At 42.7% G+C, this 27,110-nt stretch overlaps 1 protein-coding gene across 1 annotated transcript in view; it reads left to right on the top strand.

The window, feature by feature from the left end:
- FBXO38 (F-box protein 38) overlaps nucleotides 1-27,110 on the top strand; it is a 3,050,069-nt gene that overhangs the window by 904,556 nt on the left and 2,118,403 nt on the right. The window contains exon 7 of the mRNA XM_044069370.1: nucleotides 6,423-6,560. Within this exon, the coding sequence (XP_043925305.1) occupies nucleotides 6,423-6,560 (138 nt within the window). The remainder of the gene's footprint in view (nucleotides 1-6,422; nucleotides 6,561-27,110) is intronic.

The raw sequence follows: 27,110 nt of genomic DNA, 5'->3' as shown, positions 1-27,110 counted from the left end.
CCAAATGTAATGACTGCAGCAGTGAAACATGAAGAACATAGTGCAGTTGTGTACACTTACCATAAATGTAGATGTTCGAGTGTATTCACTGTTGCAGTCCAGGTTACCTGCCCACCATCCCCCTTTTATTCTGGAGTTTCTCTTTCCTTCACTATCTTCTGCAGCCTATGTGGTGTATTTGCTTGTAGATGAAGGTAAAGTTTGTATTGTTACATGTATATATAGCGTGTGTGTGTGTGTATATATATATATATATATATATATATATATATATATATATATATATATATATATATATATGCTACCTTTTTGGGGGCACCTGACATCTGGGGCAAGAAAAGCTAAATTAAAATGCTGTTGGCTGCTTGTTTTATACCCCTGATGACCTGACGTCATGGAAGAGGAGACAGCAACCGACGCAGGACCCAAGATTTTGGAATTCAGGCCAACTGAGGGCAACCTGCCAGCAGATTACCCAAATGTAATGACTGCAACAGTGAATAAACTCAAACATCTACTTTTATGGTAAGTGTATACAATTGTAATTTTCTCTGTTACAGCAGAAAACGTCAGATTTTCCCTACTTGCTCTGTCCGATAATTCTGCCATTTTTTGAAGCATCTCTACTTGAGCAGTCTCATAAACAGCCAGCTTTTTCATTTCTGCCTCTGATTTTTTGCATTTTTCTCAGCTCATCTGAGTATCTGTTTAACATTTATTTCATTTTTTTTCAGACTTATGTTATTTGAGTTGATATACTCCTTTCACTGTTTTTATTTAAATCACTGCTGAGCACATTTGACTTATTTTTTTCCTTTAAACATTGGAAGCCATGCCTTGCACCAAAGCTGAAGCTTAAACTGCTTTTTGCTGAATAATTGCATGATTCTTCCCAGTCAGTGTTTTCTCTCCACCTTTTCTAGTTGATCTTCTTTCGGGCTCTCTTAATTTCTTCTTTGCAGGCATCTAGGCAGCTTACTTAGTACCTAGTAACTGAATTTTACTCAAGCTGACAATATCACTGGCTCTTTCTCCATTTCTGTTTCACACTGGGAGAGCTGAAGTTAAGCTACTGATCAGTGTGCAGCCATCTTGGAAGACCACTGCATATGCTGCTTAATGGCCGAATGCCCACCCCTGAAGCATCCTTTGCATCTCTGCCTCTTCTTTGAGGGATTCTGACATTGGACAGCCACAGACCACCTATAAGGTACTGGGGTGATAATTTAACCTGGGTCACCTGAGTTGCAGTCAGGGCTTTATTCCTCTGCACTGGTGGATTTGGCAAACTATTACTGTCCCAGGATTATTAATTTGTCTTCAGTCACTTTATATATTTATTTATTATTTATTTGCAGTTGGTTTACCAGGATAGTCCATTGGGCCAAAATAACCCGTTTTCAATGGAGTCCTGGGGAGAAAAGCTCCAAAAACAATTAGCAAGGTTACAATAAGGTATTTAGTTTCAATTATACAATTCCTATGTACTTGGAAATGCAGTAGACTAGTGTACAAACATATACAAATATTACAAACTTGTATCGCTGAAAACAATTTACAATATAGAAACTGAGAGGCTTTTACAACTCAGGGTGGGTTACACTGGAGATATCATTCATACATTCAGGATGAGTAGCTTAATACAATCAAGAGAAAGGTATATGAGCTGACATAGAACCTTTCAATATAGAAACAGAGAACCTTTTCCATCAGAGGGTATATTTACACTAAGGTACCTTTAAGTATTCAGAAAAAGCTAATACAAGCAAGAGCAAGATCTATGAGTTTAGGAGAGTAAGTAAAAATTCACATTATGAAAAGGGGAGGAGAAGTGAAAATTCTCAGTATGAGGAGATTATGTTGGGTGGGAGCAGGAGCATTCCCACTGGGAAATTAGGTGTGAGTGAAGGGATTTTTTGAATGAGAAGTGATTTGTGATGGTACGAATGGATGGGGGTAAGGAGTTCCAGAGATGAGCAAGACTGTAGGATAAGAGATTTTTTCCAGGGGAACGAATTGGTTTATACAGTTCAATTAAGTTTTGGTTGTTAGATCTTAGAATTCTATCAGGGAGGTGCATTTTGAAGGTAGAGGAAAGGGATGGACAGAGGGAGGGATTGAAGATGAGCTTGTGTGCAAGAGTCAGTTGGACGTAGGTGAGGTGATTGGGTAGTTCTAACCATTTTAGTTTGTGGAGAGCTGAACAGTGGTGTGAGGAGGACTTATGGGAGGTAGCAAACTTGACAATTTTGTTATAGCAATAGGTGAGTTGTGTTTTGAGAGAAGATTGTAGGTTAGTTAGAAGTGGGGCTCCATAGAGGAGGAATGGGATGAGAAATGTGGTAGATAGGGTGAGTTTGGTGGAGGATGTAAGATAACGATTCTGTCTGTAGAGCATGATGAGTTTTTGGTGTTTTTTTTTTTTTTTATATTTAGTTGAAGATGGGAATTGAATTTAAGCTGACTATCAATTTGGACCCCAAGTAATTTGGCCTCAGATACCAGTTCTAAGGGTGTATTGTTGTGACTAGTAATAGTGAAATTACTTGGATTGAAAAAGGTAGCTTTAGAGGGGGTGAATACCATTACTTTGGTTTTGGAGGCATTGAGTACAAAGTGATTTGTTTGCATCCATTGTTCGGTGGTTGAGAATGCATCCTGAGTAAACTTTAGCAGTGTGGGGATGGAGGTAGCAGAGCAGACTGAGTCATTCATAAACTTCCATTTTAGAATTTTGACCACTCTTTGACCCCTGCATGCAAAACCAAAGGCATATAGAGTGTCTGATACTCATTTTGTTCAGTTAAGTTTGATTAGATTCTTGAGTCAAACAGGTGTTCATAGTTTAGTGTGGCAGTTTAGCATACGTGATTAAGGCTGTGAGCTGCTAATGAACTTTTTAAAATAGCCCTTTTTGAGTTGATTTCCTTAGTCTGTATCTTCCTTTTTTGTTTGAACCTGAGCAAGATGCTTAATCAGAATGTTGTGCTTGTGGATCATCTCTGAGAAGAGGCATTTGGCCCCCATGGGTCTTGCTCCTTTGCCTGTCTTGATAATGCAGTGGTACTTTCGCTGCTGCTACTGCTTGAGCCTGACTAGGTTCTTCCACTTGTAATTACCCATCTACTGGTAGGTATCGCTGATTTGGCTAGTCTTCTCCTTCCTTACATGATGGATGAGCTGGCATCAGTCACTGAAGCTCATCTTCCCTTGCTTGGTCCCTCCAGATCCTGTGCCTGTAGTCAATACAGGTCACAGTCAGGGTTTCATTCCCTCACAAGTGCAGGATAAGTAGTTATTTGCTCGTAATGAGCTTATTCAGTAAACAGATGAGTATAAGTCCTGTTTCACCAAAGGAGATTGAATCTTTCTACTGCTTCATTTAGGCTTTGCATCGGAAAGACTTAGCACTGGGTCTTCTGACAGATGACATGTAACAAAAAGAGGTACTGCCAGCCCAGCTGTCTGGAGTTTTGTAAATAATTGTGTCATTTGTGAATATTAACATGATTTATATAGATGTGTAACAAAAGGGAGATACTGCCAGCACAGCTGTCTGGAATTTTGTAAATGGCTATGCGTCATTTGTGAATATCAGTATGATTCATACGCTTGTGTTATAAAGGTATTAGAACTGTATGTCATATAGGATGGTTTGTACAGTCGTGTGCTGAAGAGATATTTTGTAAAGTACAGAGAAGAAATGTATATACACTATTGAAACTGTTTAAATGTATATATTTTAACAGGGGAAACTGGAACACAGGAGATTATCTTGCAAAACTTCAGAAGGATAGTTGAAGTTAAGTTACTTTATGGCTGGGCCATAAACAAAAGATGTTATGTCTCAGTATCAGTGCAGTAACAGACACAGTGTCCAAAACTAGAAGTTTTTTGTATTGTCTTAGAAGTGTTTATTGTTTTATAACTTCCAGGATCTGCCATAGATCTCAGAGAAGTCCTTGTTTATGTATTTTCACAGGTAGATGCTAAATGGCACTAGCTGCATCAGTGGGGGTTTCACCTGGAAGAGTCAGATGACAAGTGCTGTCATGCTGCAAGCTACACCAGCAGTAATATTTGAAATATTAATTTGGGAAGTCTCTGAGAGAGCTATAGCATTCTGTATATGTCTTTGACCTAACAAGATGCATTCACTACACATCTGCCTTCCTATGAGTAAGTGGGGTCTATATTAAAACAACGAAAATCCATTACATTGAATACCAAAACAGCGATGTGTATTACTCGAACCGCGAAAATACCAAAACGCACTAAACCGCGAAATTTAAAATATCGAACATTAATAGTTGGCCAACCCCACCACCCGCTACATACTACCTACCCAAACAAAATAAATAAACAACATGCATACACTAACCAAACCCTACTCCTATCCCTAAAGTAAAGCACCAAAACTCAACTTCTAACCCTACACTAAACCCCACATACACAGCTATCTATGCACTACCCTTAACCCCTCCCTAACCCTAAGGTCCGTAACTACCGCACACTTCCCCTACGGAGATATACCCAAACAAAATAAATAATACACATAAATACATTTAACAAAACCCGACTTCTAACATTACACTAAATCTTACACACATTACCAATCTATACACTTGTCTTAACCCGCACCCTAACCCTAAGGTCCGTAACTATTGCATACTTACCTTACGGAGTTATACCACAGACGGGCCAACCAAAACACTTCGACATTTGGAATTTCAGGGTTTTGCACGTTCGATTACGTATTCCGCGCAATACGTGTCGATGATTTCATATTCGCGTAAACAGAGTTTTGACAATCTAATAGGGACCCGAGTAAGTGTACTAGGGTACAGCATAATTCCTTTAGATATAGACAGGAATATAGCTGAGTGTATTTTAGATGTTTTTCTTTCTTTATTTGAGACTGTCCTGCAGTGTTGTTTTAAATATGTCCTGTGATTTTGAACTATGATGTAACTGTGATTATTTACTAGTACTTTCTTTTTCTTTTATTATTAAATATATTTAAACCTTTCATTGTAGCTGATATTTGTGAGACATATTTAAGTTCTGAGAGTACTTGCATATTTATTTGGTGACACTGTGTGGGCCACTCCTAATATATTGGTCAAACTACCATTTGGATTAATAGTAACATTACACAGTAAAATTGGACACCCTTTGTTAAGGGCCTTAAAGTAGCTGATAAAGAGTTGGCCGTTGGCAGTAATAACTACCTTGTAGTCTGGGCAAAAGGGGACATAGCTAGTAAACCTGTGCCAGTGTGTGTGTGTGTGTGTGTGTGTGTGTGTGTGTGTGTGTAAATAAAATCTCAAAGAGTATGTGTGTTAGCTACTTGGGCAGGGACACAAAGCACTGGCTGGACAGAGAGGGTGCTGGAGGTCATGGCTTGGCCATTCAGTGAGTTATCAACTCTATAGCTGTGCCAGTGGGGAGTCTTACTGGGGATCTGGAGAAAGAGGGAGAAACCATTCCAGACTGACTGTGGTCAATGTGTGCTCTTAAGGGAAATTGCACTTGATGCAGAGAGCTGCATCTGGAAATACTATGAGTGTAACCTGTCATCCTCCCAATGTATGTCTCCCACTGGTGCCAGTGGTGAGGATTGGGGCTGCTTGATTACTGGGCCAGTGGTGGGGCATCACAACACGTTTCACATTTGGCTTATGGATGGTTCACAAAAAAAATAACTCCCTACTTTCCTTCTCCGTCTGATTGGTGCTTTAAAATGTCTTTTGGGATTAGTGTGTTGGTAATGTAATGTTTATTACCTTATGTCTTAAAAGATTTTCATTAAATGGTCATTTTAAATTAGCAGTGTTGTGTGCTTTTTTTTTCCTCGAGGGGGGGGGCATGGTCAAAGTCTTGGAATGAAGATGTCTGCTTGGATTTTAGTCTTTCTCCCTCATTTGCTTGGTGGCTGTAGGTGCTGTTTGTTGGTTGGGGGAAAGTTCTTTCATTTTGTGACTAGGCACAATTTTCATGTTGGAGTAGGGGGGCACAGGTGTCTGCTTGGGAACTCTGGAGTCTGGTTTTCCTTAATACGAGTGGTTCTTTAGGGTACCTAGTTGGGTGCTTCTTGGCACCTCCAACAGTATGTGTGCCATGCGTTCCCTGTTGAAGGTGGTCCTAGGCTTAATTCATGACAGCTTACATGGATTTTTTTATCTCTTGGTTTGCCTGGGTTTCATCACAAGAGGAGCTGGAGAATGTCTTTGATGAGCTGGGGAAGTCCAATATCCATTGCTTAGTTTTGCTCAGAAAATAGATGGGTGAATGGAAGTTTATTTTTTCAGATACTATTTTGAAGGTACAGTTATTTGGCGAGGATTATGACTAGACGTTTCCCAGTATTGTATTTTATAAGTTGTCAGTGTTTAATACAGTGTATTCTTCTGTGTTTTTAGGTCCCACAAATTCCCTGAAATATGTTCCCTTGGTAACTGGCCTTGCTTCTGCCCGCAACTTGGAGCAGCTGGAATTGGTACGGGTACCATTTCTTGGGGGCCTAATTCAACATGTGGTGGAGGATAGCTGGAGATCTGGTATGTAGAAGAGCTAAAATTAAGCATGTGTTTCTGATTATACACTGAGTATCAGCAGTAACTGTTTTTGGGCCTCATTTTTTAATAATAATGATGATGCAGCTAATTTGTGTCTGTTGTCTTGTGATATGTTTTCTTCAAAAGTATAGTTTTGCTGTGGTATAAGATTTTTTTTAACACCATTATTAAATTGTCACTTGAGGCACAGGCACTCATACATAAATAAAAAAGAAAACAAACCATATTATTTTTTTTTTGTATTCCTTTACATCCATTATACAGTATATATGTGATTTTTTATGACTACTTTCATTCAGGCCAGCACTACATAAATTGATAAATCTCGGACTTCCATTAAACCTCACTCATCACTCTGAGCATTATTCTGAAGGTGTTGTTCCTACAAAATTCCATTTATTTCTATGTAATTTGTTCCTTCCCTTTTTCTGAAGATCCCACTTCCATTTATTTTATCCCTTTTGCAATATTCAATACTTCAAACACAGCTGGTTTAGACTTTGATTTCCATTTTCTAGTAATTGCTTTTTTAGTAACCAGTAGCATTAAGCTTAATAAGGCCTTACCGTGTATGGGCAATTCAGATCCCATTTCCCAGCTCAAAAATAAAAAACTCCTTAATTGCAGCCATTCCCTCTTCCCCCACATTATTTCTGACATTTGCTAACTAACTGAGGAAAATTTCTCTAAAGTCTGCTTGGAGTATAAAACATATCTTTGGAAATACTTCCAAGCAAAAACCTTTAACCTTGTGAATTTTATTGCATACCTGAGAGATATACAGATGTCCTCCCAGTGTTTTCTATATTGTCTTTCTACCCCCCAAGTCTTATGTAATTTCTTTATTGCTTCTTATAAATATCATTAATGTAATTATTCCTTGTTTAACAGAAACTTTTGTTCCACACTTATTTAAAACTGTGCCAGTGATGGTCTTTCACTAGCACTCCCCATTCCTTTTTATTTGCCTGTACTCTATCAGTCCTTGGTAGGAAAGGCAGTCTCTTTCCTTCAGTCCAGACTTCTGTTTGGCCTTGCCCAACTCTATACCCTTTTTGTCTCTGGTTATTTGGTCCCAGTACTTTGATTAGTCTGCTAGTTTTCTCCAGTTAATTCCACCTTCCTTTTGTCTGTTTTCTACATCTCTAGTTGCAGGCATTCCTATTAGCCCTAGGTGACCGATGCAACAAGTTGACCTTGACAGGTCTCTACCTGCTACTTCCAGTCTATCTTCTGGGCCTCAAACCCTTACTAAAGTTGCTAAGTCTGCTCCATCGGAGCACAGAAAATACTGCCTGCCAAAAGGACTTTGTCGGAGCCCTCTTCAAAAAATAGAAAAAATCTCACATTTGACATTGTTGGATCCAAAGACCCTAACTCTGGATACAGAATGTTCGGATCCGATAGTCATATCTGCTGGTCCAATGGCCCTGATATCGGATTCTAGGTCCTTAGATCCAAAGCTTGGCACATCTCAAAGAAGTCATATGCCAGAGTATGTGATGAAACCTATTTCTCCTACTCTGTGATCTCCATTGTTACAAACTCCTAAAAAGCATTCAAGACCACACTCCAATACATCCTACAGGTTCTCCAGAAGTTTATCAGATGTGGATAGCATAATGCAAACATTTCTCAGATCCAGATGGGGATCATACCTTCTCTCTTCCCTGTCGAATCTGTGAGCCTTCCTGTGATGTCCCACACTATTCTCTCTCCTCCTCCGATTTGTCCAGTTGTTTGAGTCACAGAATCCAAAATCCTCAAGAGGTCTGGAGTTGGATCCAAAGAAGATTTCTTCTTTGACTCTGATGGTATCCCCTGACTAGATGTTCTTCGTGTTTCACTGTTGCAGTCATTACATTTGGGTAATCTGCTGGCAGGTTGCCCTCAGTTTGGCCTGAATTCCAAAGTCTTGGGTCCTGCGTCAGTTGCTGTCTCCACTTCCATGACGTCAGGTCGTCAGGGGTATAAAACAAGCAGCCGACGCCATTTTCTTTAGTCTTTCTTGCCGCGCGGTGCCCGAAGCAGAAGCATTTTGCAAGTGCCGGTCGGCCGACTCCTGAAATATTCGGGTTTGAGTTTCAGAACCAAAGTCTTCACTAAAGCTAAGTACCCCATTGGGGAAACTTTTTTCATGCTCCATACCGACGTCAGAAAAAGTTAATAATTGTATTACTTCTAGGAAGCAAATACCTCATAAGGATTTCCATTTATACTGTATTCTTTGCCTAGGCCCTGATCACAATGTGCCTGGCTGTCAGTTTTGTGCTAGATTTAACCAACGCACTATTAAGTGTCGGTATATTTTTGCCTCAAAGTATTTTAGAAACAGATTTAACTACCCAGAAATGTCGTCGGATAGCAATCCGACTACTGGAGTACATAAAAAACGCAAAGAAAAGGACAGAGACAGGCAGTCGAGATCCTAAACCGACGATGAAGCTTCTCCAAACCAGTCGCCGGTTCGCCGGTACTCAGTGAGGTGATTTTGCAGCCCCTGATACCCGCTACTTTCGAGTTGCAGGCCCCTACCAAGACCCATGTATAGTCTGGCACACCGCAAGATACTCAAAATATTGGACCCACGGATGTATCTCCCTCGGATGGGTCCGGAGCTGCTGAGCAGGCACCGGCTTCTGAGGGTGTATTCAGGCCTCAACATTTTTATATCAAACTGACGACAGCTGCAAAACCAAAGACAAAAGCAACTTCTAAAACTAAAAAACCGATGCATGAGCCACGTGCACAGGCAACTATGCCTAAAAAACAGATGATCAAAATGGCTGAAGACCTTATTACCTTGATCAGGGGTTCCTATCCCCCTCCTGATAAGAGGCCTAGGCAAGACACTGATTATGAATCTTCAGATCAGGTTTCTGTTTCTTCTGAGTCCTCTTCTGATCAGGAATTATCTATACCTCCCTATGAGGATTCTGATGCCGAGGAGTCTATGCCATCTCTATCACCTCCTGAGGATTATTCTTTTGGAGAAACCTTGCATACTTTGAGGGAGCATTTTCACTGGGAGAGTCAAGATTTCTCAGAATCAAAAAAGAGGCTCAGGGATTTCCTTATTCTCCCTCAGCAAAGGCCTTTAGCCATGCCCCCTCTTTTAGAAATTGTGGATGATGTGTTTTTGGAGTCAAGCTTGTCCCCTGACTCCTTACCTCCGGCTCCCAGCAAGCCTGACAGATATTACAGGGTCCCTGACTCACACAAATATTTATTTAGAAACCTTGCTGCTGATCCTGAAACCATTTTACAGGGTCTAAAGGGAGTTAAGGCCTCAACAGCAAAAAGACCTACCCCCTCTGACAGAGATTCAAGGGCACTGGATAGATGGGGAAAAAAGGTTTATACATCTGCAACCTTGGCATTTAGGGCCTTAAACTGCCAGTTTCGTATTCTCAAGTATCAACAACATGTTATGGGATTGCTGAAACAGAAAATGATGTTGATTTCTGAATGTGCAGAAAATAAAGAATTGCAGGAATTATTGCATGCAGCTGAACAAGTTGGAACGCATACTTTGCAATGTGGTTTTGATTCCTTAGAGGCCTCCTGCTGAGCCGCAGTTACTGGATCTGTGATTAGGAGGCATGCCTGGCTAAAGGAGCAAAATTTGCCTGATCATGTTAAAGCTAAATTACTGGATGCACCATTACAGCATGATACTCTGGTATTAAGGCAGAAGAGGTTTTAAAGAAAATGGAAGACAAAGCTAAGTCTATGCAAACTGTAAAAGACTTCTTAAAAGTGCAGCCACCAAGATTCGGTAGACACTGGCCTACAAAAAAATTGGTCCTTTCCAGTGTCAGACAGAGCTCAAAGGGGCAAATCCAGATGCCCTAAGGGTTCCAGATACCAGGCACAAGATTCTTACAGGTCAAAGCAATGGGGTTCTTCTACCTCCAAAGCTGGAGGAGATAAAGCGCAAACCTACAGAAAACAGACCCAATGACTTCCCTCTGCCTTTACCAAGCACTTACCTTTTGGCAGCACCCTTAGGGGGAAAATTAGCACTTTTTGCTCAAAATTGGCAGTTAATAACCCAGGACAAGTGGGTGCTAAACATAGTATCACAGGGATACAGATTCCATTTCCATACTCTGCCAATGGCAAACGGTTGGCCGGATCTGCCAAAAAATCAATGGGCAGAGGCACAGAAACAGGTTGCTTCCCTCTTGGATATGGGGGCCATTCAGCCAGTACCAGAACAGGAAAAAAGACAAGGTTTTTACTCAAGACTGTTCTTGGTACCCAGAAAGGGCAAGGCCTGGTGGCCAATACTGGATTTATCGATTTTGAACACATACCTGGACATTCCAAAATTCAAAATGCTGACTTTGCAGCAGCTTCTGCCCATGCTGGGCAAGAATGCTTGGCTGGTGACATTAGACCTAAAAGAGGCATACCTGCATGCCCCAATAAGGCAATTGTGCAGAAGATACCTCAGATTCAAGGCTGGCTTAATGCATTACCAATTCTCTGCACTGCCCTTTGGCTTATCTACTGCGCCCAGGGTCTTTACAAAGTGCCTGGCACCAGTAATTGCTTTTTGCAGACAAAGAAGTATACAAATATATCCTTACTTGGACGACTGTCTCATTCAAGCAGAGAACAAGGACATTCTTCTTCAACACCTGGCATTTGTGAAAAGGCTTCTAACATGCCTAGGGTACACAATAAATGAAAAGAAATCACAACTGGTGCCCTCCTGAAAGATAACATTCCTGGGTGCAAGCTTGAATACAACTGCCCAGATGGCTTACCTCAAGCCAGACAAACAAAGGCAACTGACTACTTACTTCAAACTGATGGCAACAAAAAGCCAGTTATCTGCAAGACAAACTCTGCAGGCTTTGGGCTTCATGGCATCCTGCATCCTACTGATTCCATATGCAAGACTGCATATGAGGAGACTTCAATGGTACCTAAAAAGTTTATGGAGTCAACATTGTCACAGTCTGGAAACAATGATTCCTCTCATTCCCTGCCTACAACTGGAGTTTCTTTGGTGGGCAAAGGCATGTCACCAAAACATGGGACGGGCCTTCACTCTACCCCTGTGGATTATAAAGAACTTTGTACACATCTATCTGAATCCAGGAGTTTAAAGGCGCTGGACCTGCAAGGGTGTTTTTTCACCAGTTTGTTTTTTGTTTTTTTGAATTTTTAGAAGGTTTATGTCTTCCACCATGCAGGAAGCCAGTGGCACTTCAGACTCAGGCGACTTAACTATACTTATTAACCTCCTAACTGAGAAAGTGGATCATCTTTCACAGCGAATTGATGGGCTTTCACAAAGCGGTTCTTTGAGTCCAACGGTGTGCCCCTCCAGTGGATTATCGACGGAATCTCCAGCCTTTTTATCAGCTAGTGGAACCGGAACTGACTCGAGAGAAGTTACCATCGGCAACAAGGCTTCACATAATACCGATAGCAACGGTAAGCCTAAGGGCATTTTGGAAGGCCATGCAAGTTCAGGTGAGAAAATTGGAGCCTCCCCAGCTATTCACCGAGGAGAGGCTATGTTGAATTAAACTTGAACAATTGGCTGAATCGCCCCTTCAGTTTTCCTACTGGGGAAGACATTGGTAATATTGATATTCAAACTGAAGGATTGTCCGATTTACCTACTAAGCTCAACAATTTCGACCAAAAATTACTGAGGTTAAGGAAGTTAAAACTTGAGGTATCCTACTTTGGGGAATGCCGACGTGCGAAGATTGTTCTGAAGGGGCTTTGCTCGTGGCAATACCCTTCAGGTTTGGAAGATGGGTCGAAATTCCACCTTGACCTCTTGGCACTTTTTGATAGACATGGGAATGAATTGATCAACTTAATCTCTGCCCACTATCAGGAAGTTATTAATCAGTTAACCATGGAACTTTCCAACTTAGATGAGGAAATTAAATCGGATACTCATTTCTTCAGATATCGTTATGAATACGAAAGAGTCTTCACCAGTATCATCCAACACATTTCTAAGACCACTATAACTAAAGTAAAGAAACTCCAGAGGGACATAAAAGCCTATAAAGAGTGGGTAGCCTACCCCAAACCCACTAAATCTCAAGGGAATTTTCTAGGGAATAGCAGAACCACCATGGGGTTGCTATCTGGCCCCGAGACCAATGGCCAACCGATGCACCCCTGTGAACCGGAGAATGGATCCCTGTTGAGGCGAACAAACCAGAGAATTTCAACGGAATGTGTTATGAGTATTGGGCTGGGCCAGGAAGAGCCGACTCTTGACAACTATGACAAAAATGTTCAAGTTCGAGCCTCATCCCCCCAGCCACAGTCTGGTCGGATGACGAGGAACAAATACAAAACAAGGAGGAACTGAGAGACCATGGGCTAGTTATTCCTTCAGTAACCCAACACAACCTTTGGAAATACTCTACAACACGGGTAAAGACTTCAAGATTTACAATTTTTCACAGTTTGTTTTTTCCCAACCTTTTGTGGATGTTTTGGCTAAAGGATTAACTTTTGTACCCTCCTGTAGAGCTGGTGTTGGGAGGACTATATTGGACCTGAAACTTTTTGTGAGAAAGTTGAACCTGTCACTGTTGTTGGGTGATTCCCAAAAATGCAAGAACCCTTACCACATATCAAGTACTTATAATCCGCCATTACTCCCAGCTGTCGGAATTTTCTAACAATTGTGTGATCTTGACATCCGCCACCTCCTCAATTCAAGGCGCCAGGCTCATTTTAATATCACTAAGGAGGAGAGGGCCTTGTTAAAGGCACTCAGGTTTGCATCAGTTAGACTTATGCAACCCGATAAGGGAGGGAGATTGGTGGCTTTGAATATGAATGACTACAATGACAGGATGTTGGCTATTTTATCTTCTGATACTTACCAGGAGGTTTCTAAGAATTAATTGAATCTTAGCTTGTGCCACATCCTGTCATATTTTGAGGAGATGTTCATCAATGGCATTATGGATGTGGATGTATGCAATTTCGTTTCTGTGGTATCACCTAAAATTCCAGTCTTGTTTGGGAACCCCAAGATACACAAGAACATCTATGATCCACCTATGTGGCAACTGGTCAGTGCCAGAGGAAGCATCACGTATGAGATTCTCAAGAAGTATGTGGACAGAGTCCAATACATTTCGAGAGATTCTTGGGCATTTTTGGAAAAAGCGGGTTCTGTTCCATTTAACGCTGATTGTATTCTCTTGACCATTGACGTTGTTGACCTGTATTCATCTATCCCCCATTTGGAGGCGGTTGAGTGGATCCAGTTGGAAATGGTTTTTCACCATGCTCCTGCAGAAGAAGTTACGATGGTCAGCGAACTATTGGAGGTTATTCTTACCAGCAACTTTTTTACCTTTAGTCACCGGTGGTTCCACCAATTGATTGGGGTCCCTATGAGATTGCCCTGAGGAGCCAGTGTGGCCAATTTAGTCATGGCCCACTGGGAGAGGGTGTTTGTTTTATCTAATTCTTTGGTCCAAGAGAAAGTAGCGTTATACACTAGATTCTTGGATGACATTTTTCTCATCTTCAACGGTACTCTAGATGATGTTAATAACTTGGTGTCGTTTTTTAACGGCTCCACAGAATTTTTGAAATTCACATCTGAGTTTGCCATTGACAAGATTACCTACTTGGACGTGGAACTAGAGAAAGATAGGAGCCTTAATCGCTTCGCGGCCAGCATACATCGGAAGCCGACCTTCTCGAATTCTTATTTACATTTTGACAGCAAACACCCATTACATCAAAATAGGGCTATTGTGAAAGGCCAATTTGTTCGAGCAGCCCACATGACATCAGAAGATAAGAAATTTCACGAGGAGTGCAAGTTCATCTTTGGCATGTTCGTCAGCAGAGGGTACCCCGCCGATTTTGTCGCAGAATTGAGTTTGGAAGTGCAGGGGAAGAGGGCCAATGGCCACTTCCGCCCCATTTTGGGGAATGTGGAGGATGGGTCTTTAGGTTTACCTCGCCTCGTCAGTGAGTCTGATACTTTCAATTGTACTTTTGTAATTTCATTCAACTTGGATACAATGGACATTGTCTCCATTATAAAGAAAAATTGGCGCTTATTAACCACCGAGTCAATCGGAGCATTTGGACTATTATCGCCCCCTAAAGTTACTTTCAGGAGGGGCCTTACCTCTGCCTCTTCTTCCCAGGGTCCTACTAAAAGTCAGACAAGAGAAACCAAAAATGATACTAATTGCCTTGGACTGGCCCTGCCAATACTGGTACCCATTCCTAAGGAACTTGTCTCAATACCCAGCTTGGACCTTACTTCAAAGACCTCAACTACTATCCCAGCAAAACAATCAGATCCTGCACATTCAACTCCAGACACTGAACCTGGCAGCATGGCTGATCATATAGTTATACAAACAACACCTCTCAGTAAAGCTGTGATGGATTCCAGTTTGGAAGCCAGAAGGCCTAGTACTAGAAAATCTTATGCTGATAAATGGAAGAGATTCTGTGCTTGGAATCAAGCACAAGGAGCTGATACAGCAGAACCAAATATTCCTCATATATTACAATACTTAACTGAGATGCTTGACAAAGGCCTATCTTTCTCATCATTTAAAATCCATGCCTCTGCCATTTTGGCTCATTACAATACAGAGCCCCCAATCTTTTCTCATCCTTTACTAAAGCAGTATCTTAGAGGAGCCAAAATTTTAAGGCCTAGAAGATCACCAGTACCTGAATGGGACCTCAATTATGTGTTGGAAAAGCTCACCCTGCCTCCATTTGAACCAGCTGCTACTGCTGATATAAAGTTCATATCATGGAAAACAGCTCTGCTACTAGCAATTACTTCAGCAAGAAGTGTCTCAGAGCTACAGGCCCTCATGGCTGTGGAGCCTTTTATCATATTTTACCCAGACAGGGTTTCTCTGAGGACAAATCCTTCATTTATGCCTAAGGTGGTTTCGAGTGTGGCTCTTAACCAAACTATTCATCTGCCAACCTTTTATCCAAATCCGCAGAAAAAGAGGGAGATAATTCTGCATTCCTTGGACGTACACAGACAGCTAACATTCTACTTGAGCAGGACTAAAGCTCTAAGAAAAACTGAGCAGTTACTAGTGACATATGCTGCAGGATCAGAAGGAAAGGCTATTTCAAAGCAGACTATTTCAAAGTGGATAAGCCACTGCATTCGTTTCTGCTACTTACACCATGGCAAACCTGTGCACCAGGGCATTAGGTCTCATTCCACCAGAGCTGCAGCTACTTCAGCAGCCTTTCTCAGAGGAGTACCAACCAAAGACATTTTAAAGGCTGCTGCTTGGAGTTCTGTTCACATCTTTACAAAGCATTATCATTTGCCTCTCTACTCTAAGTCCAGGGCAGGCTTTGCCACTGCAGTTCTGCAGGGCCTTATAGCCGCCCCTAATGTTGTTTAGCTCCAGCCTCCCATCTATAGCTTTGGGATTCTTCCCAAACGTAATGACTGCAACAGTGAAACACGAAGAACATAGTACAGTTGTGTACACTTACCATAAATGTAGATGTTCAAGTGTCTTCACTGTTGCAGTCCAGGTTACCCGCCCGCCATCCACCTTTCATTTTGGAGTTTATCTTTCCTTCTCTATCTTCTACAACCTATGTGGTGTATTTGCTTGTAGATGAAGGTAAAGTTTGTATTGATGCATTTATATATAGTTTTTATATATATATTTTTGCTACTTTTTTGGGGGCGCCTGACATCTGGGGCAAGAAAAACTAAAGAAAATGGTGTTGGCTGCTTGTTTTATACCCCTGATGACCTGACGTCATGGAAGAGGAGACGGCAGCCGACGCAGGACCCAAGACTTTGGAATTCAGGCCGACTGAGGGCAACCTGCCAGCAGATTACCCAAATGTAATGACTGCAACAGTGAATACACTTGAACATCTACATTTATGGTAAGTGTACACAACTGTACTTTCCTCTGTGATACCCTTGGATTGGTTGGATCTGTGGGTCTGGGATTGACTCCTATGTTGTTGGACCCTACCTGCTTTTCAGAGACTTAGCCTTAGACAGTTCAGGTCCAGTTCCACCCTTGAGGCATGGATCCGAGAGCAGTCGTGATCTGCCTGTGCTGGGCGCATCAGCTCTGGTTCAGGTAGTTGCAGCTTCTTCGGGTCTGTCTGCCTTTGAGATTGTGGAAAGGGCTTTTTCTGTCTCTAGAGATCTGCCTTCTCATTCTTTAGATCCAGCCCCTATTCCCTTGTCGGCTCCAAGCTCTGAGTCAATCAGACCTACTCCACAGGGCAGCCAGTTCTGACAAGTTTCCAAGCAGTTCCTGTAGATGAACTTCCCCTCTCCTCTGATACCTTCCTTGAACATCCCACAGAGGCGGTCCATCGAAACAGAATGTGCTAGAGAGGGCACATAGAGTCCCTGCTGGAGTCTCTCACAGAAGATACTGGTTTTGATGAAGAATGGTCCACATATCACCACCAGATGATATCTCCATCAGAGACATATTGGAGATCCTTCGTAAAAAGGTGGTGGGTCCTCCAAAAAACACTCTCCAGAAGAACTTGAATTTTTGGAAGCTTTTAGATTTGGCCCATCTATGTCTTGGGTTACCCCATGTCAGATGAACTCCTTGATTTAGTGTCCCATCAAGCTTGGAAACAGCCGATTACCATCAAAGCTATCCTAAAGAGACCCGACAAATTTCTAGCCCCTCCAAAAGACAGACTCCACTGGAGCAAAGGAGTCCCTATAGATGCTATGATGGAGGTGGCAGCCACTAAGAAAGAGCTGTCACAACAGAGTTCTTCTGTCCATCCACCAAACAGGGGGTCTGTGGCATTGGACAGATTCAGAACACGAGTTTTTGCCTCAGCGGCCATCACTCTGAGGTCTCTTAATTACCTGGCAAATTTCACAAGGCTTCAGAGAGATTTGTCCAAGGAACTTTCAAATACTCTGAGTCCATGTCTGCAGAGGATTTCAAAAGAACGTCCTGTCAACTGCCCATCCTATTGTCTATCTTGAATGCTTCAATGAGGTTAATTTCTCAGAAAACTGAGGGCACCTCACAAGTGGTTGGTTCAGGCATTCCCATAAGAAGATGTGCCTGGATGTGGCTAGGTGACTTTGCAGAGCCCTTTAAGACATTCTTCATCAACTCCTCCTTCAATGGCACATCCTTATTTGGGCCATCAGTAAAAGAGATGCTTATTCACAGAGACTAGGAAGGGAAGATGCTGTCTTACATGGGGATCAAGTTTTCTAGCCCTCAATGAACCTTTTTCAGGAATCGGAGAGGTGGTAAGAAAGTATGGTTTCATAAATCTCATAGTCCTTCCCAAGACCTGCCTGGGGACAACTCCTGCAGAGGCAGAGGAGGAAGTTCTAATGTGAGATGTCACCCGCCCACAGAACCAGGATTTCTGGGATTCCTTTCAGGGCAGACCCTTCCAGTGCTGCTGAAGTGCTGCCCAACTGCCCAACTCTATAGGCATTGGCGGAATGATTATCCGTGCACCCAGATGCCTGGGAAAACATAACAGTAGATTCCTAGGTGCTAAAAATAATATCCAGAGGTTACTCCATTCCATTTTGCCAACTTCCTTTTCACAAAAGGAAGAAACTTTCCAAGGTTCCACTAGGTCAGAGGAAAGCTGCAGCACAAAAAATTCAAAAGCTGCTAGACAAAAGTCATTCATGGTGCCCCCACTAATTGTCACATTGATAACAATGTACTAAGCACACAATCAGTCATGAGGAGCTTCGGCATCTAGGTTGATAGCAACCTGACTTTTGATCACCACGTTGCCTCCCTTGTACGGAAGGCTTTCTACATGGACCACCTCATAAGTAAGGTTATTTCATCCAGGAACAAGAAGGTCATAACATTCTTGTACTCATCCCTTATCAGACCAGTTATCTAATACAGTGCCCCCTTCGGCATGTACCTTGCCAAGCACATGCAGCAGCTGGAGAGACCACAGAGGTTCCTGACCAGGAAAATCCAAGGTCTCAAACACCTATCCTATACAGATAGGCTAAAGGCCCTGTCCCTCTACTCAGTCTCATACAGACTGCTCAGAGGTGACCTGTGTCTGAAGTACAAGGCCATCTCAGACTCAGCCTTGATGGATTTGCTGAATATCCGTAAGTCAAACTCCACTCGCGCAACCCACACATAAGGCCTCAACCTGGTCTCTGACATTAATAGAACTTGTTGGCAGGATAGATTTGCGTCCCAAAGACTCCCCCATCTGTGGAATAGACTGCCTGTCCATGTTAAGCAGAATACCTCACTAGCCCTCTTTAAGAGGAACCTGACTGGATGGGAAACAGAAAATACACCACTGGGATCCCACCTTTGTCCCTGCTAGACAGGGGAAACAGGTGCTGACTCTGTGGGAACAAGGGCGAAATTCTTGGCTAGGCTTATAAGGGCATCTGGGCCAATAGCCTGGTATCATCCTATGAATCTATTCTTCCCATCAGGCCAAACAGGATTCGGAATTTATGCTTGTTTTTAGTGCCCAGAAAGATGGGGGCCCTTAGACCAATTTTGGATCTCAGCAATTTGAACCAGTATATAAAGAAGTTCAAGTTCCAAATGGTCACGGTTTAGTCCATTCTGCTATTTCTTCACACGGATGATTGAATGTGCTCCATAGATCTTCAGGATCCTTACTATCACATCATAATAGACAGCTGATTCAGAAGACATTTATGCTTTTGGCAGGGAGTCAGTCATTACCATTTCAGAGCCCTGCCCTTTGGATTCACCACAGCCCCCAGGGTGTTTACCAAATGCATGGCAGTGGTAGATGCTCATCTGAGACTCAAAGGATTCAGTGTGTTCCATATCTGGATGACTGGCTGCTTACTTTCCCCCTCCAAGCAGCTTCTCCAGCACTCCAGGACAACACAAGTGACTAGTTATGGTGAGTACATAACTTTTAATTCCTTTAATAAACGCCTGCTTTTGTTTTCTTTTTTTTTCTGTTGCGCAGCCATTTTCCTTTGGAACAATGGATAAAATTTCTTCAGCAAAATCTCTGTGTGGGGATTGTTACTGTCAGAAGACTTATAAGCAGAGTCCTCTTCTGCTTGTTGACTTACTTTCTGTTAGGTAATTTTTATTTCTTCTTTAGCCTGTTCTGCATCCAAAGTTGTCTTTGATCCTCAGGAAGAAAATATTCTGAAGAAAGCTGGATACAGTAACCTGAATTTCATTCCTGAGTCTTGGCATTCTCTGACTGCTGGGATAAACTTGCATTTATTCTGCTTAGTGTACAGTGAACATTCATATTCCACTGACACACTATTCTCTCTATGTTTTAATACTTTCCCCTTTTGCTGCAGTGATGTCATGTGCAGCTCTTTCTGTTAGTATGATTGCATCTTTACTAATACAGATCTTGGCTGTTTTCTCATGGCCAGATTTGAAGCATGCACACAATGTGTGCTCTCTCAGTTAACAAATCCTTCAGTGGAACCACCAGATGTCCTTCAAGAATGCAACTGCAGTCATAACATATGGGTTGTCCTGCCTCAGGCAGCCCTCAGTCGTCCAGATTCCAAAGTCTGGGTCCGGCGTCGGCTGGTGTCGCCTCCTCTCCGACGTCAGTACGGCTGGAGTATAAAGGCATCGGCCGACACCATCTTCTTCAGTCTTTCTTGCCGCGCGGTGCCCGAAGCAGAAGCAGTTCGCAAGTGCCAGTTGGTCAGCTCCTGTGTTTTCAGTACCAAAGTCATCTAAAAGCTAAGTACCCCGTTGGGGAACATTTTTTCTTGCCTCAGCCGATGTCAGAACAAATTGAGAAAGTTAATAATTGTTTGTCTTGTGGTAAACAAATACCTCATAAGGACTTCCATTCTTACTGTCTTCCTTGCCTGGGCCCAGACCACGACGTCTCGGCCTGTGCTTGCTTTAATAAGCGCACTCTCAGGTGCCGGGAAGAATTTGCTGAAGACTTTTTCGGCGAATCCTTTGCGTATATCATGCCGTCGGATCTACCGACAGCCCAATCTTCCAAAAAACGGAAGGACCGGGACCGACATCCTCGGCCCGCGTCCTCTACCGATACTACTTCTAGACCCTCCGCTAGTGCTTCGGTCCCTGCGGAAGCGGTAATTCAACCGCTCCAGGCCGACGACACAGCGTTAACTCGTCCTTCGGTCCCGGAGACCTCTCCGGTGCCGGTTGTTGATTTCCCTCCGGAAACTGAACTTCTTGATTTACCCGATACCATTCCAGTGGACAAGGTCACTCCTGCACATGGGGCTGCTAGGCCTCCTGTATCTATGTCCATCAAGGCCTTTGCACGTGCTAAGGCCGCCAGCCAGGCCAAGGCCCATCCTAAACCTGCTGTCCAGGCCCCCTCTTCTGATAAACAGATAATGTCTCTTGCTGCAGACCTTATTTCACTTATCAGGGGGTCTCAGCCTCACCCAGACAGAGGTTCTCAGCCTCCTGCAGAGAAAAGGCCTAGAACTGAGCAGACTGAAAACCTCTCTTCAGATGATGCCTCTGGGGATTCTGAGCATTCAGATATTCAAGAAGAATCCTTCCAGGCCTATGAGGACTCTGATGCTGAGGAATCTATTCCCTCTGCCTCTCCTCCAGAGGATTTCTCGTTTGGTGAAGTCCTGCACTCAATGTGGAACATTTCCAATGGCAGGGTCAGGAATTCTCTGATTCAAGGAAAAGGCTGTGTACCTTCCTAAAGCTTCCTCAGCACAGACCTTTAGCTATCCCTCCTGTGATGGATGTTTTGGATGATGTTTTCTCCGACTCCAGTGCTAACCCTGATTCTCTCCCCCCCTGCTCCTGTCAAGCCAGACAGATATTACAGAGTCCCTGACACTCACAAACATCTCTTTAAGGCCCACTCCGTGGATTTAGAAACTATTTCACAGGGCCCCAAGGGAGTGGCTACCTCCACTGCCAAGAATCCTTTGCCAGCGGATAGGGAAGCTAGGTCTATGGAGAGATGGGGTAAAAAAGTTTATACCTCTACCACCCTAGCCATGAGGTCTCTTAACTGCCTTTTTCATATGTTTCAGTACCAGGATTTTCTGCTGGATGATTTACAGAAAAAGTTAGCCTCTCCTGAGCCTATTGATAGAAAGGCATTGCAGAATCACGTACATAACACTCAGCAGGTTAACAATCATTTTCTTCAGTGTGGTTATGATGCATTGGAGGCTTCATGTAGGGCAGCTATGACTGGGGCTGTGATACGTAGACATGCTTGGTTAAAAGATCAGCCACTGCCAGACCATGTCAAAGTAAAGCTACTTGATGCACCTCTGGAAAAACAGAAGCTTTTTGGTGCTAATGCACAAGATGTGTTGAAGTCCATTGAGGAAAAAGCTAAGTCAGTACAGGCAGTCAAGGATTTCCTCCAGGTTCAGCCACCCAGATTCAGTAGAAACTGGCCTTCAAAGAATTGGTCCTTCCCAGACTCGGACAAGTTTCAAAGAGGAAAGAACAGGCGTGGCCGAGGGCAATACCGAGGATCCTACAGGGGCCGCCAATGGCAACCTACAAATCAAAGAAGTGCTGCAGCCAGTCCAGCTGCACCACAAGGACAATCACAATGACGTGACTTTCATACCACCTACAAGGGCTCAGAGAGAAGCACCCTTGGGCGGAAAATTATCCTTATTCTCAAAAAACTGGCATATCTTAACCAAGGACAACTGGATTCTGGATTTAATAGACAAGGGTTACAGATTCCACTTCCATACTTTACCTTCAAGACAAGGAATGCCAAACCTGCCACACAACCAAAGGGTAGAGGCACTCATTCAAGTTTCAAAGCTATTAAGTATAAAAGCAATAGAAAAGGTACCTCCTCAGGAACAAGGCCAGGGATTTTATTCAAGACTGTTCCTTGTTCCAAGAAAAGAAAACAAATGGAGGCCTATACTGGACTTGTCTACTCTAAATAACTTTCTCATTGTGCCAAAGTTCAAAATGCTGACGTTACAGCAACTCCTTCCCATGCTGGGCAAGGGGTCTTGGCTGGTCACTCTGGACCTCAAGGAGGCATACCTGCATGTCCCAATCAGACAAAGCTGCAGAAGATACCTCAGATTTCTTGCAGGGACAGAGCATTATCAATTCTCAGCATTGCCGTTTGGCTTATCTACTGCGCCCAGAGTGTTCACGAAATGCCTGGCATCAGTAGTGGCACACTGCAGACTCCAGGGAATTCAAATATACCCCTACCTGGACGACTGCCTCATACAAGCAGACAACAAACAAACCTTAATAAAAAACTTGGACTATGTCATGCAATTACTACAGGCCTTGGGATACACAGTCAGCATTCAGAAATCAAGACTACTGCCATCCCAACAGATTATTTTCCTAGGAGCCAAACTGGACACACAAACACAAATGGCCTACCTCACAGAGGAAAAACAACAGCAGTTACCAGAGTACTTCAAAGGCCTAGCACAGCTCTCCCAGCTGACTGCAAGGAAACTCCTGCAGGCCCTGGGATTCATGGCATCATGCATTCTTCTGATACCTTTGGCAAGACTTCATATGAGAAAGCTGCAATGGTATTTGAAAGGCTTATGGTCCCAACACAGCCAAAGCCTAGAGGACGTAATCCCACTTATTCCATGTCTTCAAAAAGAATTCTTGTGGTGGGCTCAAGCAAGTCGATTAAACAAAGGCATGTCTTTCAACAGACCTCAAGCAGGCCAAATAATTACAACAGACGCCTCAGATCATGGATGGGGGGCGCACATGGAGGGCAGATGTGTTCAAGGTCAATGGACACCAAAGGAAAGACATCTGCACATAAACTAAAAAGAGATGTTGGCTGTGATACATGCAATCAAGAATTTTGAAAAATCACTGCAACAAGGTCATTTACTAATAAGGACAGACAACACCACTGTCATGTGGTATATAAACAAGCAGGGAGGGACTCATTCATACCCCCTCTGCAGACTAACAATGATTCTCTGGGAAAAAGCACTGAGTCTGAAGATACACCTGCAATCCCAGTTTGTGCCAGGCAAGGACAATGTACTGGCGGACAAGCTGAGCAGAAATTTCTTGGATCCACACGAATGGATGCTACATCCCCACATTTTCTCACAAATAACAAAGACATGGGGAAGACCGGACATAGATCTCTTTGCGTCTCACACGAATCATCACCTGGAAAAGTTCTGTACCAGGACCCACCATCCTCTAGCCTGGACAACGGATGCTCTCTCCTTCAGCTGGAATTCCCTAAAAAATTATGCATTTCCTCCTCTGCCACTGTTGACCAAGGTGATCCTGAAGATCAAAGCAGAACAACCAACAGGCATTTTGATAGCTCCAGACTGGCCAAGGCAACACTGGTACCCATTGCTGTTGAGCATAACTCGGACCAAACCGTGGCCTCTGCCCCTATGGCCCCTGCTCCTAACACAACACAACTACAGGACTGTTCACCAAAACCTGAAAACATTACATCTGACAGCCTGGAGGTTACCTTAACCCCTTCCGCTTCCACTCTTTCCAAGGCAGTTCAGGACATCTTATTGGAAGCACGCAGACCTTCCACCAGAAAAACCTATTCAGCCAAGTGGAAGAGATTCAGCATCTGGGCTGCCAACAAGGGTCAAGATACAGCAGTACTGAGTATACCTCAGATATTGGAATACTTGGCAGAAATGTTTCATTCTGGACTCTCATATTCTTCCATAAAGATTCATGCCTCAGCAATCTCAGCAAGATACAATTGTGATCCACCAGTGTTCCCACATCCTTTGCTAAGACAGTTCCTAAGAGGGATAAAGAATATCAAGCCTCCCAGAAAACAACCAGTACCTGCATGGGACCACAATTTTGTATTGGAAAAATTAACTCTTCCTCCCTTTGAGCCAGCAGCAACCTCAGAGATGCAATTTCTATCATGGAAAACGGTTTTCCTATTGGCAGTCACATCAGCAAGAAGAGTCTCGGAGATACAGGCACTCATGGCAGTACCTCCTTTCCTCATTTTTCATCAGGACAGAGTCTCTCTAAGAACAAATCCTTCTTTCATGCCAAAGGTAATTTCCAGGGTGTCTCTAAATCAAGCTATTCACCTTCCTACTTTCTTCCCCAATCCTCAAAATAGGGGGGAAAGACTGTTGCATACCTTGGACATACACAGGCAACTACGCTACTACTTGGACAGAACTAAGGCCACCAGAAAGTCTGACCAGCTGTTTGTAGCCTATGCTGCTGGAATACAGGGAAAAGCAATCTCCAAACAAACAATCTCAAAATGGATTGGACACTGCATCAGATTCTGCTATTCTAACCATGGAAAAAGTGTGCCAGCCAATATTAGGCCACATTCCACCAGAGCTATAGCCACATCCACAGCTTTCCTAAGAGGAGTGGCTACAAAGGACATTCTAGAGGCTGCTACATGGAGCTCCGTGCATACATTTACCAAACACTACAACCTGCCTTTATACTCCAGATCCTGAGCAGGCTTTGCCTCGGCAGTCCTGCAGGGCATTTTAGCTACACCATCCTTTTCTTAGCTCCATCCACCCCCAGCTTAGCTATGGTATTCCACCCATATGTTACGACTGCAGTTGCATTCTTGAAGGACATAGTACAGTTTTGTACCTTCCATAAATGTAGATGTCAGATAGATATGCAACTGCAGTCAGATTTTCCCTCCCTCCTTCCCCTCTTTTCTTTCTTTATGGGTCCATTCCCCCTGTCCCTTTTAGCTGGGGGCATCTCCTATGGTGTATCTGTTTATTACTGTTGTGCATGTCTGGAATTGTTTATCCATTCACCAAATTTAGCCTTCCTAGGAGGGCACCTGGCATCTGGGGCAAGAAACACTGAAGAAGATGGCGTCAGCCGATGCCTTTATACTCCAGCCGTGCTGACGTCGGAGAAGAGGTGACACCAGCCGACGCCGGACCCAGACTTTGGAATCTGGCCGACCGAGGGCTGCCTGAGGCAGGACAACCCATATGTTATGACTGCAGTTGCATATCTATCGGACATCTACATTTATGGTAGGTACAAAACTGTACTTTAGTTTTCTTATCTCTACTGTCATAATATGAATGCAGTCTGTTCCTTCCCGTTTTTCTGTGTTCTGTCTTTTAACTCCGCCATTTGTTAAATGATTAGTGTTGAGAAGCCTCATGCTGAGTCGGATGTTTTTGTTGTTTAATTTCAGCCTCTGATTTTTGCAATTTAATCAGTTCATTTGAATTGCTAGTTAAACCCTTTTTTGTCTTTTATGTGACTTTATACATCCATTCAATGCGTCCCATATTTCAAATCCCTCTGAATTCATTTGGTTTATTTTTTCCTTCTACTGTCCAAAAATTATCTCCTATACCAAACATGAAACCTCAAGTGCTTTTTTTTAACAGTTCCAAGATTCTTCCTAGCAAGATTTTTTCTTCTCCTTTTCTGGTTGATTTTTTTTTTTTTTTTTTTTTTTTACTTTCTCCAGATATCTTAATCCAGGCAGTGTAGTTCCGAGCCAGTAATGGAATTTTACCCAAATGATAAGTTTTACTGGCATTTTTTTCTGTTTCAAAATTTCACACTGGGAGAGCTCTAGTCAACCTCTTGATCAGTGTGTAACCATGTTGGAAATCTTAATAAGAAACTTGATGGCCAAGTAATTATTGATCTCTTTTGGGTACAGAATTTTGATATTCAAAAGTATAGCAGACTTCCTTTGCTAATAATAGAGGATTAATTGTTTTGCCTTCCCTAAAGTGTGGCATAACCTTTTTTAAAACGTCTTTAGTTTAGTTATAACACTGTTATAACAGGCCATATATGAGAAACTAATGAGATGATCTGATGTTGTCAGTTTTCATTCTATTCTCACCTGATGGATTTGGATCTGATCCTTGGATCCAACTTGGCCGTTACTAAAGCTCATAGTAACCAAGAGCCTGTCCCTTACCCGTAATGCACCAGCCTTAAGCTACCTCAAATCTCATTGGCTGCTTTCTGTGGAAGACGTGGTTGACCTAGCTCTCAAGCTATAATAGATAAGTAAATATTTTTTCTGCTAAACTCTAATATTTCCCAATACTTCCTAATATTTTCTAATATTTCATCTTTTTCTCATCCCATTTACGAAAAAGTAATTCTTCTATTACCATAGTTGGTATTTTTTTTGTTGGCTTTACCTATCGTACATTATACCATGACCCCCCATTAATATTCCTGAACGTGCACGCTGATTGGCCAGCGTGCACGTTGTAAATCGACTTATACTAATGGAAAAAGGTCCGGTCGCCCGGACTTTTTCCATTAGTGTAAGTCTTTTTTAAAACACTGTCTCGCTATGTTAAAGGAGTTTAACATAGCGACACAGGTTTAAAAATAGCAATGGAGATCTCCGTTGCTTTTTTTAAAGCTGTCTCACTATGTTAAACTCCTTTAACATAGCGACACAGTGTGTAAAAAGCAACGAAGATCTTGCTTTCTCCATTGCTTTTTTTTTAAACCTGTCTCGCTATGTTAAATGGGTTTAACATAGCGAGACAGCTTTAAAATA

The sequence above is a fragment of the Protopterus annectens genome, chromosome 4.part0, assembly GCF_019279795.1.
Source record: "Protopterus annectens isolate FY-2018-M chromosome 4.part0, PAN1.0, whole genome shotgun sequence".
Taxonomy (NCBI): domain Eukaryota; kingdom Metazoa; phylum Chordata; order Ceratodontiformes; family Protopteridae; genus Protopterus; species Protopterus annectens.
This window is presented reverse-complemented; position numbering and strand designations above follow the sequence as displayed.